Source organism: Gossypium hirsutum, chromosome D04 (assembly GCF_007990345.1).
Source record: "Gossypium hirsutum isolate 1008001.06 chromosome D04, Gossypium_hirsutum_v2.1, whole genome shotgun sequence".
NCBI classification, from domain to species: Eukaryota; Viridiplantae; Streptophyta; class Magnoliopsida; order Malvales; family Malvaceae; genus Gossypium; species Gossypium hirsutum.
Window position 1 is genome coordinate 30,930,906 of NC_053440.1, and position 19,741 is coordinate 30,950,646.

The following is a 19,741-nucleotide window of genomic DNA, read 5'->3' on the forward strand; positions in this document are numbered from 1 at the left end:
ATGTCGATATAGAATGCCTGAAAGAATCATATCCGACAATACGCTGAATTTGAATAACAGCATAATAGCGGAAATCTGTAGCTAGTTCAATATTAGACACCATAATTCATCATCGTACCGTCCAAAAATGAATGGTGCGTGGAGGCGGCCAACAAAAATATCAAGAAATGTGGCGAAAATGGCTGAAACTTACAAGGATTGGCATAAGAAGTTACCATTCGCTCTTCTTGCTTACCGAACATCTATCAGGACTTCTACTGGGGCAATACCTTTTTCTTTGGTTTATGGGATGGAAGCAGTCCTACCCATTGAAGTCGAAATTCCTTCTTTCTGAGTATTAGCTGAATTAAATTTGGAGGAGGCTGAATGGATCCAATCTCGGTATGATCAGTTGAACCTGATAGAAGAGAAAAGGCTAAAAGCTATTCGTCACGGTCAAATGTACCAGAAACGAATGATGAGAGCATATAACAAAAAGGTCTGTCCTAGAGAATTTCATGTGGGGGACTTGGTATTGAAGAAAATCCTCCCTCTACAAAAAGATTTCAGAGGGAAATTGATGCCAAATTGGGAAGGACATTATGTTGTAAAAAAGGCTTTTTCTAGAGGTGCTTTGATTTTGAGTGAAATGGATAGTAAGAATTTGCCGAATCCTGTAAATTCAGATTCAGTCAAGAAATATTTCACTTGAAGGAAAGGAGGAATCAAAGTGAAAACCCGCGAAGAGCGCTCTGGTTTTCAAAAAACAGAAAAGAAAAGAAAAAGGAGAGGCCAAGGTGAAAACCCGAAAAGGGCGCCTTGAGACCAAAGGGGATTTAAGTTGAAAACCCGAAAAGGACGGCTCAAACACTGTTAGATTGGGGCATGTGGTGATCTTGCTACACCTAAGTCAACAAGAAAAGGATATACGACGTCTTGGGGCATCGACAAAGTACTGTAGATCCCCTAAACACATGTTGAATTCAAAATGGTTCTTAGTTTGCATGGAGAAGTTCAAGCTGCGATATCCAATGCACCTAGTCTTCATATAACTTGTACCGATTTTGTTTGTTCTTGTAAATACTTCATTCTTTGCTGTTCTTGAATACTTTTTCTTTTCAAGACACTTGCTATCAATAAATTCCTTTTCTATTATTTGAGTTATGACCTAAATTAATTCATCTCTTACTCAGTTTTTTTATCGTTGTGAAAGCATGTCGCATTAGAATAATGATTGATGGACTAATAAACTTTCACAAAAGAAGTTTTGCATATTACTCTGGGAATTTCTAAATAATTTAGTAACCTGAAATAGAACTATTGTTTAGAATGCACCAAGTTTAAAAGTTTAAGAGCCTAAGAAGGAAAAAGTCTAAATTAAGACTACTTTTTCGGATTTGGTTGTCTAAATATCGAATGAGATGGCAAGAAGTCTTGATTGAGTAGGAAGAAGTCTCATATGGCAAGAAAACTCTTCATTTGGGCATAGCATTTGGTAGGACACCTTGGGAATGGTGTAAAAGAGTTTCATGTTCAGCATCCTTGAATTACGATAGAAGAGGATTGAGAAAAGTCAAATTTTCCTACCCTTGGGTCACGGTGGAAGGAAGATGGTACAAATTCTGCGTCCTAGTGGATTGAGCTTTGAAGTTCACAATGAGGGGGAAATTTGATTAAGTGTTTCTTTGGAGATGTCAGCCAAGCAAAAGGCATCAGTGATAAAACCTTAATAAACTTTAAGAAATGATAACTTGAGTGATAATTCTCAAAAAATGACATGCTGCATTCATTCAAATGTCATTCATACATGTCTAGTTAGGAGCATTGAATTCATTTTGATCATAACATCCTAATCACTAGGCATAATTAAGTTCATAGAATGGATTTTTACAGGTCATATTCCCTAGAGAACAGATCGGTGGCCAATAATCCTATCTCCCTGAAGTTGCAGTGGAGCGGATTAAAACCTTGGATCTTATCTCTCTGAAGTTGCAGAGAGCAGATCGCATTTAGTCTTATCTCCCAGAAGTTACAGTGGAGCAGACTAAGTAAGCAAGTCTTATCCTCCTGAAGTTGCAGTGAGGCAGACTGAAGATGGCAAATCTTATCTCCCTGAAGTTGCAGTGGAGTAGATTAAAGCCGATAATCCTATCTCTCTGAAGTTACAATGGAGCGGATTAAAACCTTGGATCTTATCTCTCTGAAGTTGCAGAGAGCAGATCGCATCTAGCCTTATCTCCCTGAAGTTGCAGTGGAGTAGACTAAGTAAACAAGTCTTATCCTCTTGAAGTTATAGTAAGGTAGACTAAAGATGGCAAATCTTATCTCCCTGAGGTTGCAGTAGAGTAGATTAAAGTCGATAATCCTATCTCCCTAAATTTGCAGTGGAGCGGATTAAAACCTTGGATTTTATCTCTCTGAAGTTGCAGAGAGCAGATCGCATTTAGTCTTATCTCCCGGAAGTTGCAGTGGAGTAGACTAAGTAAGCAAGTCTTATCCTCCTGAAGTTGCAGTGAGGCAGACTGAAGATGGCAAATCTTATCTCCCTGAAGTTGTAGTGGAGCAGATTAAAGCCGATAATTCTATCTCCCTGAAGTTGCAGTGGAGCGGATTAAAACCTTGGATCTTATCTCTCTGAAGTTGCAGAGAGCAGATCGCATCTAGTCTTATCTCCCTGAAGTTGCAGTGGAGCAGACTAAGTAAACAAGTCTTATCCTCCTGAAGTTGCAGTGAGACAGATTGAAGATGGCAAATCTTATCTCCCTGAGGTTACAGTGGAGTAGATTAAAGCTAATCCTATCTCCCTGAAGTTGCAGTGGAACGGATTAAAATCTTGGATCTTATCTCTCTAAATTTGCAGAGAGCAGATCACATCTAGTCTTATCTCCCTGAAGTTGCAGTGGAGCTGACTAAGTAAGCAAGTCTTATCTTTCTGAATTCACAAGTAGAGCAAATCGCATCAACATCATTTTCAAGTTGCAGCAGATCAAGCTGAAGCTACAAGTCTTATCTCCCTAAAGTTGCAGTGGAGTAGATTGAAGCACTAGTTCCTATACTTCTAAAGATGCAGTAGGAAGGAATGAGGCTATTTGAAGAAGAAGAGTACCAAAATTCAGTACGACCGGGAAAATTTGGGCATTTTTAAAGTCTTTGCTCCGTTCCTGTTACACGATAACGAGCAAAGAGGGGCAGCTGTAACGCCTAAATTTTACCCGGCCCATAATAAAAATAATAATGAAATGTCCAGTATTTTTACAAGTCCAGAACAAAACAAGGCCCAAAATACAAAAATGGAGGCCCAAATCCAGTGGCCCAAAATAGTGGCAGAAACCCTAGGGTTTCTGAGGTAAGCTTCAGCCGCCGCAACTCAAATATTCCCCAAAGGCCGAATCTCCATACGATCTTCACCTGCAAACACAAGAAAGGAAAGAAAATCAAAGATTTTGAAATCAAATCAAACAGATATTAGCAGATTTCTTTGTATATTTTACGATTGCTATAAAAGCAATCTGAACATACTGTAATGGGGACCGATTGAAAATCAATAAAAAACACAATTACCTTTACAGCAAAAACACAGTTAGTTCAATACCGTAAGAGGAGAAATCGTTCCAAGGTTGATATTTATTTCTTTATCTTTGTTCATCTACAGTTTTTATTATTATATGTTTTTTTATCTATATGCTAAGAAAATAAATAGAAAGAAAAGGAAAGAACCGACCTGAGTGGTACCCAGAACCGCCGTGAAGGTCGAAAACTGAAAGGTTTCTCAGAGATTTGAGGCTCTTGCAGTAGTGTTTTGTGGGTTTCGGGTCCAAATCTGGGTTTAGGGGCTTCAAAGGGATAGAATAGGAGATTTCTCCTTTTTCGGCCACCGTAGACGGCGGTACCGGCGCTGGAGATCGGCGACCGGCGTGGTGGCCTATGATTGGCCGTTGACCGGACCTAGGCCGGACGATTGGAGAATGAGAGCTTTTTTAAAGGTTCTTTGTGTTTTTTTAAAATAGGCATAAAAATGATTTGAGCGGTACCGTTTGGGAGACCCGACTCCGACCCGACCCGACCTAGGATTCGCGTGTTTTTGAGCGAAGGGGTAAATTGCGCTTTTAGCCCCTCCGCCTTTTAATCTTTTACAATTAGGTTTTTATTTTTTTTAATTTCACCCCTTAATTTAGTTTCAATTTCAATCTGGTCCCTATGGAACGACGCCGTTTAGAGGAAAAGGAAAAATTTCCCTTCTAGTCCCTCCGTGATTATGCTCGTGTTCAATTTAGTCCTTGTGACTTCATTTATTTGCGGATTTGCCCCAGATTTTTCATATTCAGTTCAATTTAGTTTTTTATATATATATATATATATATATTTAAATTAATTAATTTCCATAATGTAATTATTCCTTTTTTGCAATTATTTTTATCTATATATATATGTATATTTGTTATTTTAATGTACATATTTATTTATTTATATTTTTAAACGAATATTTTTATATATATACGTATATTTATTTTATTTTTAATATTGTAATTATTATTTAATATTTTTTCTATATATATACTTTTTATGTACCCATTTATTTCCCTATATATATATGTATATATTTTTATATAATGTAATTATTATTTAGTTTTTTTTATATATGTACATGATTTTTAACTAATGTTTTTTTATTTATATATATATATGGATACTTATTCTTTTTAAAAAATGCTCAAATATATATATTTTTAAACACCTATTTTATAATCTATATATGTTTATCTATTTTTCTTTATTTTCATAAGTATAATATTATTGTATATATATAAGTTCTATAACCCAAAAATTTATTTGTAAACCATATGTATATTTTTAATCTTCATAATTTCTATGTGCATATTATATATCTTCTTTTCTTTGTTTATTTTGTTTGCTTTCTTCATTCGTTATTTAATTGTGTTTACATTTATTCATTTAATATTTTGCATGTCATGGATTATTGTTTTTTCATTTCGTTTATTTATTTGTTTATATTGTTTCTATGCCATTGATATATTTGTTATTGTAACGTTTATGCATACATTCAATCACGTCATCTTTTTACTCGAATTTAAAAATAGAACTTTTCAAAATAGAGATAATACTCGTATTTAGGTTTTCAAGAAAGTTGAGCCTTAACGTATTGGGTTCCGATTTTCTTCGTTAAATCTAACAATCGAGAATTACTCTTTGATCAAACAAAATAAAACTTGTCATCGGGAATTCTATATGTTGTGTCCTAACGTATTGGATGTGACACGTTGATTTCTCGAGATAAAGATTTTTTTAAAAAAAATAAAATAATAAAGGAAATATTGAATGTTTGGGATTTTAGGAAATCGTGCCCTAACGTATTGGGCTGCAATTTTTTCTTAAATTTTAAACAATTAAATATTTTCTTAAGTTTTATTACACGAGTTTTTTGGACCAACTCATCTTGAAAGGAATAAAATATTGCGCCCTAACGCATTAGGTGTGATATTTTCTTTTTTTAAAATGAGAAAGTCTTAATAAATAATTTAATTTAACTAAGGATCGTATTTATTAATTCTCGACATTACGACACTAATTAATCAACTTGGTACCAAATTTTGAGCGTTACGAGGGTACTAATCCTTCCTCGTACGTAACTGACTTCCGAACCTGTTTTTCTAAAACTCGTAGACCAAAGTCATTCTAGGTGATCCAATCACACCTTAATAAAAGATTTGTGGCAACTCTAAATTTTCATCGACAACTAATTTTTGTTTTTTTCTAAAAATAAAAATGGTTTCGACAGTTTACATATTTTATTTATTTATTTATTATTTTTTCCTTTTTTTTCCTTTCGATATATCATTGAAATCTCAATTGCATTAGAGTATTCATTCTAAAACAAATTTTATATATGTATTGTTATATTTAAAAAATACAATGAATACCAAATGTTGCAGTTCAACTCAAAGCATATTGTGAAATATTAAATACATGAATATTATTTTTATTTAACAAAGGTAAATTTGTAAAATATTATTACATTCTTAGAAAACTATTTAGTGAATCAAATGTGTTAATGCAACTTTTTAAGGATTTTAATCAATACTAATGTCTATTAAATATTGCAAAGTAACTTTCCTAATAAATCACATTCCAAAAAACCATAAAATCATACCAGAAACCACCAAAAACCAGATAAAAGTACAGAATTTACGATTTTGAAAAGAATCAAATATCATGGCAAGCCCCCACGTTACAAAAATTGCCCAATAAGCGAGACTTATATTAATATTTTGCCTTCTAACATTATCACGTTTTGGCAATATGTTGCTCTCTTGATGCAGACCCCAGATAACAATCATATAATTCTAATATTAATCCAACTCATTTTCATTATAAAAATATTTAATATATTTATCAATAAATATTAGATGTAGTTATAAGATATGTTGTACTAAAAAAATGTAAATTCGAATCTTAAAAACATAATTATTTAGAGAAACAATCACAAACCTTAAATATAAATGGTAAAAACAACATAAAAAAATCAAAAGAAATCCATCATAATTAAATTTGTAACGAATCTAAAATGATAAAACCTGAAATAATCCAGATTGGATGGGCTTAGATGCCAGGATAGTCTCAAACAACGTGGCCAGCTTCGGCTTCTGGGCTCTGATCGACAATAATCGTCCTATGGTATATAACAAGCTAAAATAGGAACAAAAGCCCAAACGCAGAACCAGAAGGTAAAAAAGGGCCCAAAAAGCCGAAAGAAAAAGAAACCCTAGCTGCTACTACTTCAAGAAAAGGAAACCTAAGCTAAGAGATCTGTAAAAAAAACAAAAAAATGCCCGCTCTCGAACAAGGGATCTGTTTGCCAGACCCTTCAGAAAGAAGGGTTACATTTCTTTGTCCACTTACCTCAGGACGTACAAGATCGGTGGGTATGTTGATGTCAAGGTAAATGGCGCCGTTCATAAGGGCATGCCCCACAAGTTCTACCATGGCCGCACCGGTCGTGTCTGGAACGTCACCAAACGTGCCATCGGCGTTGAAGTCAACAAGCAGGTCTAATTAAACAACGCTGTTTAATGATGTTTTCTTTGTGTATTTGTGGATCTTGGCTTATGATAGTTATGGATTTTGTGTTTCATTTCATGTCTTCAGATGCCGAGTACTGATATTTTACGTAATTTTTATTAGAAAATGTTGGGTGTCTGATCCATCGACAAGCTCGTATTTCAATGAGATGATATGCACCTTAACATCAGTGTAGCATTTGTTAATTTTATGGCATGTTGGGGCTGCTTTTAACATAAAAAGATCCAAATTCACTCTTCGGGATGTGCTTAAATTTTGTCTTTGAGGTTGTGTAGGGGGCTAGTTTGATATTCTTGCCTGATTGATATTTTTAACATTTGCACTCTCATGGGATGCTCTGTTCATGTGAGATTTGAAATCTGTGTGTCCGCATTAATATGCTCAAGGTTGCAGGTCGGTAATCGGACTATAAGGAAGAGGATTCACGTGCGAGTAGAGCACGTTCAGCCTTCAAGGTGCGTTGAGGAATTCAAGCTGAGGAAGGTGAAGAATGATCAACTCAAGGCAGAGGCTAAAGCAAAGGGCGAGGTCATTAGCACCAAGAGGCAGCCAAAAGGACCCAAACCTGGTTTCATGGTAGAGGGTGCTACTTTGGAAACTGTTACTCCCATACCATATGATGTCGTTAACGATCTCAAGGGTGGTTACTAGATCTAGCTGTTGTGCGTTTGTGTGTTTTTTGGCAAACATAAGTGAACGTGGATTAGTAAAAATGGCAGTGGATAAACAGATGACTGCAAGTTGTAAGGTTTTTCACCACAGAAAGTGCATGAAATGTCAAAAAGTATATTTATCCTTTTATGAAAATAGCATCCTCTGCGGGTAACCCATTGAATTCTAGTATTTTGTTACCACTGAATGTTTTCTCTATTTAACACTTGTTCTCGTTAATTGGTTTAGATTTCCAAACTTTCAGCGCATTGCGAGTGATATTCATAGGATCCTCTGATTCTATATTTCCAAGCATTTTCTATCACTTGTTGGCACCCAGAGCCACAAGGCCTCAAATAGGCTTCCTTGTCGAGCAGACCATGATCAAAATGGCAAAGAACTGGATTGGACGATGATTTAACCCACATGTAATTATAGAATAATCTGTCCAGCAGTTCTATTGTTTGTCCTGATTTAAACTCAAACAAATAATTGTAGCCTCAGTATTTAAACTCAAACAAATAATTGGTAAATACTGAGGCTACAATTATTTGTTTGAGCATTTCCTTGGAGTTCTATTGTTTGTCCTGAGTTTACACTCTTGATTTATTTAAGCATTTCCATGTACTTCACTTTGAAAGTATAATATCTCCAAGGAAATGCTTAAATAAATCAAGAGTGTAAACTCCCAAGTGATACAAAATGAAACACTCCCTAAAACTACATTCGTCATTTACGACTCCCTTAGGCTACATTTGTTTTTTTTTTCTTCTTTTTTTGGTAGCAAATAAAATTAGTACATGACTAAATTTCCAGCAAGACTGATGTCCAAGTACCGCTTCATGCAGCAACATGTTTATGTCCTCCTCTAGTAGACTTCACACGTGATGGTGGATCTATGAGAACTATCAACTGTTTCATTCCTCCTGCCGTCTTAGCTATGCAGTCAGCAAGCATGTTACTATTTCTCAAGACATGTCTAAATTTAATAGAAAAGTAGTCGTTTTCCAAATCTAGGATCTTTAATGGGTGTTTTGTTTTCCAGATGGTCTGTAGTTTGCTAGACATAGTGAGGTATGAGATCCTTCTGCCAAGTAGCTTTACAATTATAGTCCGAGACATCCAGTAAGTGATGAATTGATGCACTCGCTCAGAGAAAGTAATGAATGGGATACCACTCGAGTTCACTGTCATTCCCTTTGCATCCAATATGGGATTGTTTGGATCAGGGGGTTTTGCCAGCCTACGCCGTACCTTCTTGGTTGATCGACCAATGCCGCCACCAACAAACAACGTTTCTCCAGTTTCAATCACTTCTAAATTGAAGTCCTATTTTAATTTATCCCAAGAAGATAGTTATATTTTAGCTTGAAATTCAAATTTGATTTATGCTGGATAATGCCTAAATTTTGAAACACTTGACTCATCTAAATTCAAAATCTTATCTCATCTATTTAACATCCCTTTAGATGGACGTTTACCCCGATGCAGTGTGTTTAGTTTTCCTTTTGTCTCATGTCACAATATCGCTACAGTATTTAATCTCACCGTCACCGTTATTTTTACACTAACCGCAAATAAACGTATCGCCCATCTGAAGAGGCCTTTAGTCTTTAAACTCAGCTAGATAGAGTCATGAAGATTACCAACTCTACCTTTTTTTCAAAGTTCCTTCTGATAATTGGACTTTATCAATCTAATATCTAGTTCCTTTTTACATTAAATAACTATATTTGTTGCCCAACTCAACATTTAAACACGTTACAGGTCAAAATCGCAAATCCAAAAACATAGTTGGAATGTTACAAAAACAAGTTAAAAATCTTGTTACAACAAAAAGTCGGATAAGGAAATTGGACCATCAAAATTTCCAAGAGGGAAATTGAGACATAAGCTTCCCTTTTTCTTACTAGGTAATGATAAAAACTTCTTTGGTCGTTCTTATCTCAACAGCTGAGTTTGGCTCTGTCAAGACTGCACTTGGGATGTATGAAGCAAGGATCCAAAAGAGTAGATGGATCCAAGCATGTTCAAAGACACCCGCTGGTGCTGGTCTGGGAGACTGCAGAGAGAATATTTGTTATCCCACGTATACTGGTGTGGTTAGCTTCAGCCATCTTTGTTGTTTTCAGGTTAGATTTCGACAAATTATAAAGTGTTGAAGCCATTTACAGATTCGGCATATTATTCAGCTTTACTTTTTTCGATGTTAACCATGTTTTGAGCGGCCTGTGAAACATGAGTGCACAAATGTCTGCGTATGGTTATCACTTATCAGGACTTTTCAAGGCTTGGCAATTTAAGGAGCAAATTATTGCTTTATTTACCATATAAAAAAAGAAAGAAGAAAGAAAACAATTGGGTGTGGATAAACTTGGGCATTAAAACTTGTGCAAGTTTTCATTCCTTGCCGCCGCAAGGCCAAGAACAATTACAAGAATGAAGATTTGCATAGAATTGAACACAAAATCCGGCGCCATTCCATTTGGAAGCACACTTATCTTTGCAACTTTGAGGGTCACACTTTCCATCACCGGGGGCAGCTAGAACATCATGGCAAATCTCTTGTCCTATTGCTTCACCCATCATCGATGCAACTGCATGCAATAAATTTGATCAATATTACAACACCAGTTATTAGATTAAATACCATAACATGCATTTGAAGGTAAAAAATCAAACTAACCCACGAAAACACACAAGAGGACAGTGACTATGTTGAAAGAAAGGTTAGCCATCCTTCAGATTTCAGAATCAATCAATAGTGTTACTATAAAATGAAGAAGGAAAGGGGATGGTTCAGTATTTTATAAGCTGAGGGTGTTTTAAAAATGGCAAGATAATCAAGTCCCATGGCGTAAAATCTGAGTTTTTTCCAATACTAATATTGTTTCAGATTTTTATTTCCAATTCCATATAAGGAATTTTTTTTATAAGATAATAAAATTCGCAGAGGTGAATGAATACGGGGTTTTAGCAGATAAGTTTAGTGCTCAATACTTAGTTTTAGTTTGGCAATACTTTTGGAAAAGTATTTTTGAAAAATGCTGTGAAAAAATGTTTTTGAGAAGTGCTTTTAGAGCTGCTTTCAAAAAATTGGAGTGTTTGGTATTGCTGTCAAAAAGTGTTTTTGAGAAATAAAATGTCTATTTTAGACATGATATTATAAAGTAACAAATATGTATTTAAATAATGTTAAAATTAGTTAATATTATGATATTTTAGCAAAAATATAAAAAAATAATTTATTATGACTTATTGTTAATATATAAATTTAATTAATTATTTATTAAATTATTTATTAAATTTAATTAGAATATATAAACTATATTTAAATATTAAATATTTGTAATTAGATATTGACACAATTGTATTATTTTAAAAATTATTTTTTATTTTTAATTAATGCTTTTAACACATTTGTATTATTTTATTTTAAAATGTATTTGAATATATAACTCATATTAGATATTACATATATTGTTAATATTCAAATTAAAACATAAACCTAACGTCTATTTGGAAGAAGAAATAGTAAGGTTAAAAAAGTAAAATACCAGCCAAAAGCACTTTTAGGCTGAAAAAAGCTAAAAATTTCTGCTTTTTCATTGGTGAAAAAGCACTTAAAATAAGTTAAAAAAATTTCTACACTGACGTCTGTTCTTTATTGCTTTTTAGGGAAAAACACTTTTTAATGGAAAAACTCATCTTAGAAGCATTGGAGAACACAACATTAGTTGCTGTTAATTTTTGAAGGCTTAAATTTTGCCTAGCGGAGAGACTTTTCAAAATTTATCCTAAAGAGTAACAACCAAGTGGCAATTAATTTGATTAATCATTGAAAATATTTTAAGGGTTTTAAGAAGAGAATGACAAAATTAACTTTAAATACCACAATCCCAAAATGCTTTTTTTTTCTATATTTAGGGAAATAAACTAATTTTGGAGAGAGAGTAACAACCAAGTGGCAATTAATTTGATTAATCATTGAAAATATTTTAAGGGTTTTAAGAAGAGAATGACAAAATTAACTTTAAATACCACAATCCCAAAATGCTTTTTTTTCTATATTTAGGGAAATAAACTAATTTTGGAGAGAGAAGCAAAAAATGTGTTTGCGTTTTCAACGAAGTGACAGGAAAGCATGCCCTGGATGCGTTTTCTATTTTTCTCTCCAATATTGTTTTTTTGTATGTGTTTGTATGTTGGGTGTTAGAGATTTGGAGAGAAAGATTTATTTGTGTTTGTGTTTGAGGTAGACATTATGATAGTTTTAAGATATATTTTAGTTTATGGTGATGCGATAGCACTTGAGGACTTGCACATTTCATTGGCTGTGTCGAGATGGAACCATCACTTTAGAAGCCCATCGCATTGCAATTCAGGCTCCCAGTTCACGATGGTTATACAGCATTGAGTTAAAGTCACGGTTAGAGTATAACTCGGAAGCCCAGTTGTTAGTGGTTATGCGATCATGGGTTAAAGTTTTATGATACTGGAAGAGAATACTTTATTAACCTCATACATAAGTTTGAAACCATAATCATAGGAAAAAATAAAGGGGCTTTCCAGTATAATCAACTTTTTTTTCTCCATCTTCACCAAAGCAGTATCATTAATCTACTTGTTCGAAATCTGTGACAAAGTTAGATACAAGAGGACTTTCAGGGGGAGTGACTGTGGTGTTGGAGAGAAAGCTAAAAGTCAAGTCAAAGTGACAGCGGTTGCAGTTATCAATGAGTTCTTTAATCACAAAAAACTATTGATGCATTGAATGGACTTTTAGATTTTCTCCCCCTGAAAGTACTTTTGCCCCCAACTTTGTCATAAGTTTCAAACAATAAGGTTAAGGATACTACTTTGGTGGAGATGGAAAAAAAAATAAGTTGATTATATTGGAAAACCTTTTATTTTTTCCCTATAATTATGGTGTTAAACTTATATATGGGGTTTATAAAGATCCTCTTTTGACGGCATTAAAATTTAACTTGTGACCGCATAACCACCATCAACTAGGGGTCTAAGTTATACTTCAACTCGTGACCACATAACCACCGTCAACCGGGAGCCCTAGTTATACTTCAATTCATGACCGTATAACCACGATGAGCTGAGAGTTCGAGTTGCGATGCAATGGGCTTCTAAGGTGATGGTTTCATCCCCACATGGAAAATGGAATGTAGGGGTCTCCAGGCACCATCGCATCACCATGAACTCAAACACACCTTAAAACTATCACACAGTCTCCCTCAAACACAAACACAAATAAATCTTTTTGTCCAAAAATTTTAACACTTAAACAAAAAAATAACAATTTAGAAGAGAATTTTTTATTTTGTAAGGGACAGTGACCGAGAGAGTTAATGGAGTAGAAGGGAGCAAAACCCCCATTTATATAGGCAACTGAGGGAAAAAAATAAAAAAATAACTATGTGGGAGTCCATGACTGGGATTCCTGGGATAGGATGTTTGAAAATTATCTTGGGTTTCCCAGGATGTTTGAAAATTATCTCAAGATTCCCAAGTTTTGAAAATTTTTCACGGGTTAAGGTTAGGGTTGAAAATAGGAGGGAAAAGGCATTTTAAGCTAAGGTGGCAGAAGGGATGTTGAAAGCGCGCCCTGTAGGACGCGTTTTCAGCTGAGGTGGTTGACATGTAGGTTGAAAACGCGTCTTACAGTGCAAGCTTTTAGTATCCCTTCTTCCACCTCAATTGAAAATGCGTCCTATAGAGCTCGTTTTCTTCCCTCTTATTTTTAACCTTAACCTTAACTTGTGAAAAAAAATTTAAAACTGTAACCCTAACCCTAAATCAGAGATTCTTAGGCTTAGTTTGGATAGGCGGTGTGTTTACCTTCGGTGAGGTTAAAATAGCGGTGACGGTGAGATTAGTTACTGTAGCGGTGAGATTGGATACTGTAGCAGTGAGATTAGAAACAATGGTGGAGTGTGTGTTTGGATTCAAACGCAGCTGTAGCGGTGAGGTGAGAATAAAAAATGACTATTAAGGACATCATATTAGAATTATATATAATAGAAGTTTTTTAAATTATTTTACTTTTTAAAATTATTAAAATATGTGAATTTATAAATTCATTTAATAAAATATTAAAATGTATCTTCCAATATTTTATCATAAATAATTTAATGAATTATATAATCAATTTAAAATATTTATTAGATAAAATGATAATTATTTTTAATTTTTTATAGTTAAATATTCTTTTATAACAATGATAAATATTATTTTCACAAATAGTAACATTATACTTGGATCAAATTTTGAAGTATCTAAACGGATGATTTTTAATAAAAAAAATATAGTAACATCATGTCGAAACCATTTTTAATTTTGGAAAAAAAACAAAAATTGGGAGTCGCCACCAATCTTTTATTAAGGTGTGATTGGATCACCTGAAAAATAGCTTTGGTCTACGAGTTTTAGAAAAACGGATTCGGGAGTCAGTTATGTACGAGGAATGATTAGCACCCTCGTAACGCCTAAAAAATTGGTACCAAATTGATTAATTAATGTCTTAAAGTCGAGAGTTAAAAAAATGCGATCCTTAATTAAATTAAATTATTTATTAAGACCTTCTCATTTTGGAAAAAGAAAAATATCACACCCAATGCGTTAGGACACAATATTTTATTCTCTTCATGATGAGTTGGCCAAAAACTCGTGTAATAAAATTTAAGAAAATATCTAATTGTTTAAAATTTATGAAGAAATCGTAGCCCAATACGTTAGGTCACGATTTCTTAAAATCCCAAACATTCAATATTTCCTTTATTTTAAAAAAAATCTTTATATCGAGAAATCAACGTGTCACATCCAACACGTTAGGACACAACATATTGAATTCCCGATGACAAGTTTTATTTTATTTAATAAAGAGCAATCCTCGATTGTTAGATTTTACAAAAAAATCGAGTATTATCCCTATTTTGAAAAGTTCTATTTTTAAAATCGAGTAAAAAGATGACGTAATATTATAATATATATAAATGTCGCAATAACAAATACAATAATAAATTCAACGATGGCATAATAATATAAACAAATAAATAAACGAAACTAATATACATGAGGAAAAAAAAAGTCAATGACATGCAAGGTATCAAATAAACGAGCAATAAAAAAAATAAATGAAAACGCAAATTAATAAACAAATGAAAGAAATAAACCAAAAAATAAAGAATAAAAGATACACAATATATATTGAAATTACGAAGAATAATAAAAAAACAAATAATTTTACATATAAAATTTCAGTTATAAAAAAATTATATAAACAAAATATATAATGCATTTGTGAAAATAAAGAAGAGTATAGAAATATATATATAAATTATAAAATATGTGTTAAAATATAAGTAGATATTTAAGCATTTTTGAAAATAAAGAATGGATATATATGCATATATATATTTATATATAAAAGAATATTCATTAAAAATATATATATGTATACATGTACATATAAAATATATATATAGATTAAAAATAAATAAATAATATCTACATTATCAAAATTAAAAAATATATAAAAAAATAAATATGTGTATATATATAAATATGAGAAAAATATTAGTTAAAGAAAATAAATAAATAAATATGTACCTAAAAAATATACATGTATATATATAGATAAAAAAATTTACATATGAAAAAATAAAAAATAATTACATTGCTAAAATTAATTAATTTTAAGAAAAATATAAAAGCATTTTTGAAAATAAAGAATGAGTATATACGCATATATATATTTATATATAAAAGAATATTCATTAAAAATATATATATGTATACATGTACATATAATATATATAGATTAAAAATAATTAAATAATATCTACATTATCAAAATTAAAAAATATATATATAAAATAAATATGTGTATATATATAAATATGAGAAAAATATTAGTTAAAGAAAATAAATAAATAAATAAATATGTACCTAAAAAATATACATGTATATATATAGATAAAAAAAATTACATATGAAAAAATAAAAAAAAATAATTACATTGCTAAAATTAATTAATTTTAAGAAAAATATAAAAAATGACTAAATTGAACTGCAAATAAAAAATCTAGGGTAAATCTGTAAATAAATAAAGCCTAAAGGACCGCATTGAACGCACGAATAATCATGGAGGGACTGGAAGGGAAATTTTCCCTTTTCCTCTAATCGGCGCCGTTCAATTGGGACCATATTGACATTGAAAATAAATTAAAGGGCGAATTTTTAAAAAAATAAAAATATTTAATTGTAAAAATGTTAAAAGGAGGATGGGCTAAAGGCGCAATTTACCACTCTGCTCAAAAACATGCGGATCCTAGGCCGGGTCGGGTCGAATTCGGGTTGGCCTCCCAAAACGACGCCGTTTTGGGCGTCTGGGGGCCTCTCCAAAACGGCACTGTTTTGGTACCCTATAAAAGACCCAAACCTTTCAAAAAAAATCATTTCAAAACAAAAAAAAAACACCCTTTTAAAAAACTCTCCCCCCAATTTGTCCGGCCTCCAGTCCGGTCATCGGCCGGTTGTCAGATCGGCCGCCGGCGCCACCGTTTGCGGTGGCTAGAAAAGGGAAAAATACCCAATCGGTCTCTTCGACCCCCTAAACCTAGATCTGGCCCTAAAACCTTCAAAAAACTACTGAAAGAGCCCTAACTCCTTGTGAGTCTTTTCGATTTCCAGCCGTTCTCGGCGATTCCAGGCACCTCTTCAGGTTGTTTTCTTCCTCTTTCTTTATTTAGTCTATTTTTATTCGAATGAAAATAATAAAAAAACAATAGATTAAAATAAAGCAAAATAAAAAAACTGTAAATGTAAACCTTGGATTGGTTTTTGCTCTGTATTGTATTCTCTGTTTTGTTTCTGAAAATAATCGTGTTTTTTATTGATTTTTCCTCCCCTTTTTACAATATTGAATCTGCTTTTTTATAGCAGTTTATGAAAAAAGAAAAAAAGGTAAGACATATCTAATACATTATTTGCTTGCTGATTTTTTTTGGATTTTCTTGCTATTCTGCTGATATTATTTTGTTGCCTTTCTTGCCATGCGGATTTGGAGAAGGCGCGCACAAAGATTCGGCTAGTGCAGAGGGACTTGGCTGCAGCGGTTGAAGTTTACCCTAGAAACCCTAGGGATTTCTGAAACTGTTTTGGGCCACACTGTGATTGGGCCATTTTTTATATTAGGTCTAGAGCTTTGGGTTTTGTGATTTTAGGCTTAGTGTTGTAAAAAAACACTGGACTTTTATTTTTATTTGTGTTTATTAAAGGCCGGGCAAAATCTAGGCATTACACATAAGACATAACAAGTTCCAATACTAGAAATTAGGTTATGATACAAAATGTTTTTACAAATATAGATTCATTAAACTAGTTGCAATGGTTTCCCTTAACATCGCGATTTTAAGGTCAGTTTCACTGTTAGAAGAACTCGATTCACCTATATCAAAATGGGTTGAAGAGACTGGCATGTCGGGTATATTCTCACATTGTCTAAAATCCTCATCATTTGACCAAGCATGTCTTCGAATGTAATTATGCAAAACCATTGTTGCAATAACTATTAAAACTTGCTTGTTGAATGTATAACTTGGAATATCTCTTAATATTGGCCATTTTTTTCCACACTCCAAATATTCGTTCAATCATAGAGCGTAACGAAGAATGGGCATGATTAAAGGTTTCTTTTTTTTCCTGATACTTGATGATTACCTCGACGAAAATCAGGTAAATGATATCGTTCCCCCTATATGGACCTAGAAAACCTACCATTTGTGGATATCCTGAATCCACAAGATAATATTTTCCTACAAAAAAGTAAAACATAATATCAAGTTTAAAAATAAATTAAAAATTTTAATATTTTTTTATGTAAAGAGTAATTAAAAAATTAAAGTTCAACCTGGTGGAGGGTGTGGAAACTTTAACTCCTATTTTCTAAGTGCTTGCAAAAAAATTCTACTATCATGTGCTATTCCTTCCCAACCAGGAAATGCAAAAATAAAACACATGTTGAAGTCACAAACTGCCATAATATTTTGAGTTAGTTCACCTTTCCATCCGATATAAGGTATTTGACAAGAAGGCGAAATGCATGCTTTTATGTTTGTTCCATCTATGGCCCCAATACAATCCTTTAAAATAAATACAAGTAATGAGATAAAAGTTAGAAATAATTTATATTTTAAAAATATAAAGATTGTGTAAATTTTACCTTAAAGTGAGGCCAATATCTTGTATCATGTCGAATATGGTTTGGTACTTCCTCGAATTGACCTTCAGTGGGTTTAATCATGTCTATTCCCATTTAGCAAATATATGCAACATATCAGCAAAAACTTGACTAACAGTTTCCCCAGATTGTTGAAATCGCTCTATTGCATTTGAATTTGATTCTCTATTTCCAAGAATGTACAATGATAATGCTAACTTCTCCATCACCGATACTTTCCCATGCTTTAAGCCATAATTTGTTTGCAAATCATGCAACAAGCTGTGAAATATATTTTTTGGCATCCTAAAACTATTCATGCAACGATCATCATGCCCATTTAATACTTCGTTCACCCATATTTGACCTATATAATTTGAATCCGTATGTGGTTGCATAATGAAATAAGTTTCATGTTGTACCAATACACTGCTTAACACATATTCTTCCTCTTCATGATAATTGTTGTGCTTAACTTGGGTAACAATTGTGGCTATTATTCATTGAGCTTCTTCACTTAATTCAGGGGTATCATAATTCATATCAAAACTATTATACATATTGTTAAATTCATCCATAACCTACAAAAGTAATCAAATGAAAATAAATTAATATTTTGTGACATTCTATACAACACAGAAACTTGAATAAAAGCATAACGTAAAAATACCAAACATAAAAAATATCATACATTAGTTTTACATATAAAAAAGTAGTATAGATATACTACAAAAATAATTCTTATGGTGGAGGTGGTTGATGGTATGGTTGGAAGGGAAATGAGGATGTTGCTACCAAGGATGAAAATGATGCAATTGGATTTTGTTCAGCATACTCACATCGAAGCCACCAAACCCTAACATTTGGATCTAAGTTCAAAAGCACTTATCGTTTCACCGATATTTTGAAAATTTTGATGGAAAAATAGTACAATTCATCTTTTTTTGGAATTTCATCTCCCAAAGCATGCAAAGCATCCATTGCATTTGAAATAGTATATTGAGAGTGAGGAAAAATGATTTCATTCACTGACTTCCTTGGACTAGCCATACTCTCACACAATTTCTCAACCTGAGTAGTTAATATATTTCTGGATGATTTTCTACTTGAACTTGATTTTTTTCTTTACCATGTACAACCCTAACTGTTTGCTTTCTTCGATTAGGAATTTCATGAGAAGGGTTTGATGGTACCTCATCAGGAGGAATACCTTCATTCTCGTTACTATGTTCATCTGAATCACCAAATCCCTCATTAAGTGCATCATCTCCCATAGGAACCCCACTTGGAAGAACACCAGATGAAGGTGCCCATGCATTCTCTCCAGTGGCTACAATGCCACCAAACATTTGCCACATTAACTAATTCAATCTTGGTTCAATTCCTTTCTTCTTAAATCCTTTAAAATCAGGATTTTCCTACATAACATGTTAAATGTTAAATGTTATACTAAGATTTTTATAGTTGTAAATTATTAATTTCAATAAACTTTATGCATTAAAATAATGATAAAGTTAACACTAACCTGTATTTTTGCAGCCCACCATTCTTCGGTAGCATCGACCGTCTTTTTAGATGGACACCATCCAATACTTGTAGATTCCTTAAGCAACTCCCTCCATAACCTCTATTCCTTTTTTAATGTATCCCACTTATTTTTCAATTTAGGTTTTCCATAAATTTTTTGTGTTTTTGCTTGAAAAAGAGCAATGAAATTTTCCTATCCTTTTGAGTTTAGATGAGTTGTCGGTCTATTACCAGCATTGACTTCATTCACGC

At 32.8% G+C, this 19,741-nt stretch overlaps 2 protein-coding genes across 3 annotated transcripts; one reads left to right on the top strand and one right to left on the bottom strand.

The window, feature by feature from the left end:
• The first annotated feature begins 6,714 nt into the window (after window positions 1–6,714).
• On the top strand, window positions 6,715–7,917 carry LOC107899215 (60S ribosomal protein L21-1). Of its 2 annotated transcripts, none has more exons than XM_016824868.2 (2): window positions 6,715–7,044; window positions 7,471–7,917. In XM_016824868.2, the coding sequence occupies exons 1-2, from the start codon at window positions 6,961–6,963 to the stop codon at window positions 7,726–7,728; spliced, it is 342 nt and encodes a 113-aa protein (XP_016680357.1). In that variant the 5' UTR covers window positions 6,715–6,960; the 3' UTR covers window positions 7,729–7,917. The 2 variants fall into 2 exon arrangements, with proteins under 2 accessions (XP_016680357.1, XP_016680356.1); XM_016824867.2 differs by having other exon boundaries at window positions 6,774–7,044; window positions 7,464–7,917.
• A 2,073-nt stretch (window positions 7,918–9,990) lies between these two features.
• On the bottom strand, window positions 9,991–10,542 carry LOC107899216 (putative defensin-like protein 119). Its single transcript, XM_016824869.2, has 2 exons — window positions 10,415–10,542; window positions 9,991–10,325 (listed from the first exon to the last, which is right to left on the bottom strand). The coding sequence occupies exons 1-2, from the start codon at window positions 10,464–10,466 to the stop codon at window positions 10,129–10,131; spliced, it is 249 nt and encodes an 82-aa protein (XP_016680358.1). The 5' UTR covers window positions 10,467–10,542; the 3' UTR covers window positions 9,991–10,128.
• Between the last annotated feature and the right edge of the window lie 9,199 nt (window positions 10,543–19,741).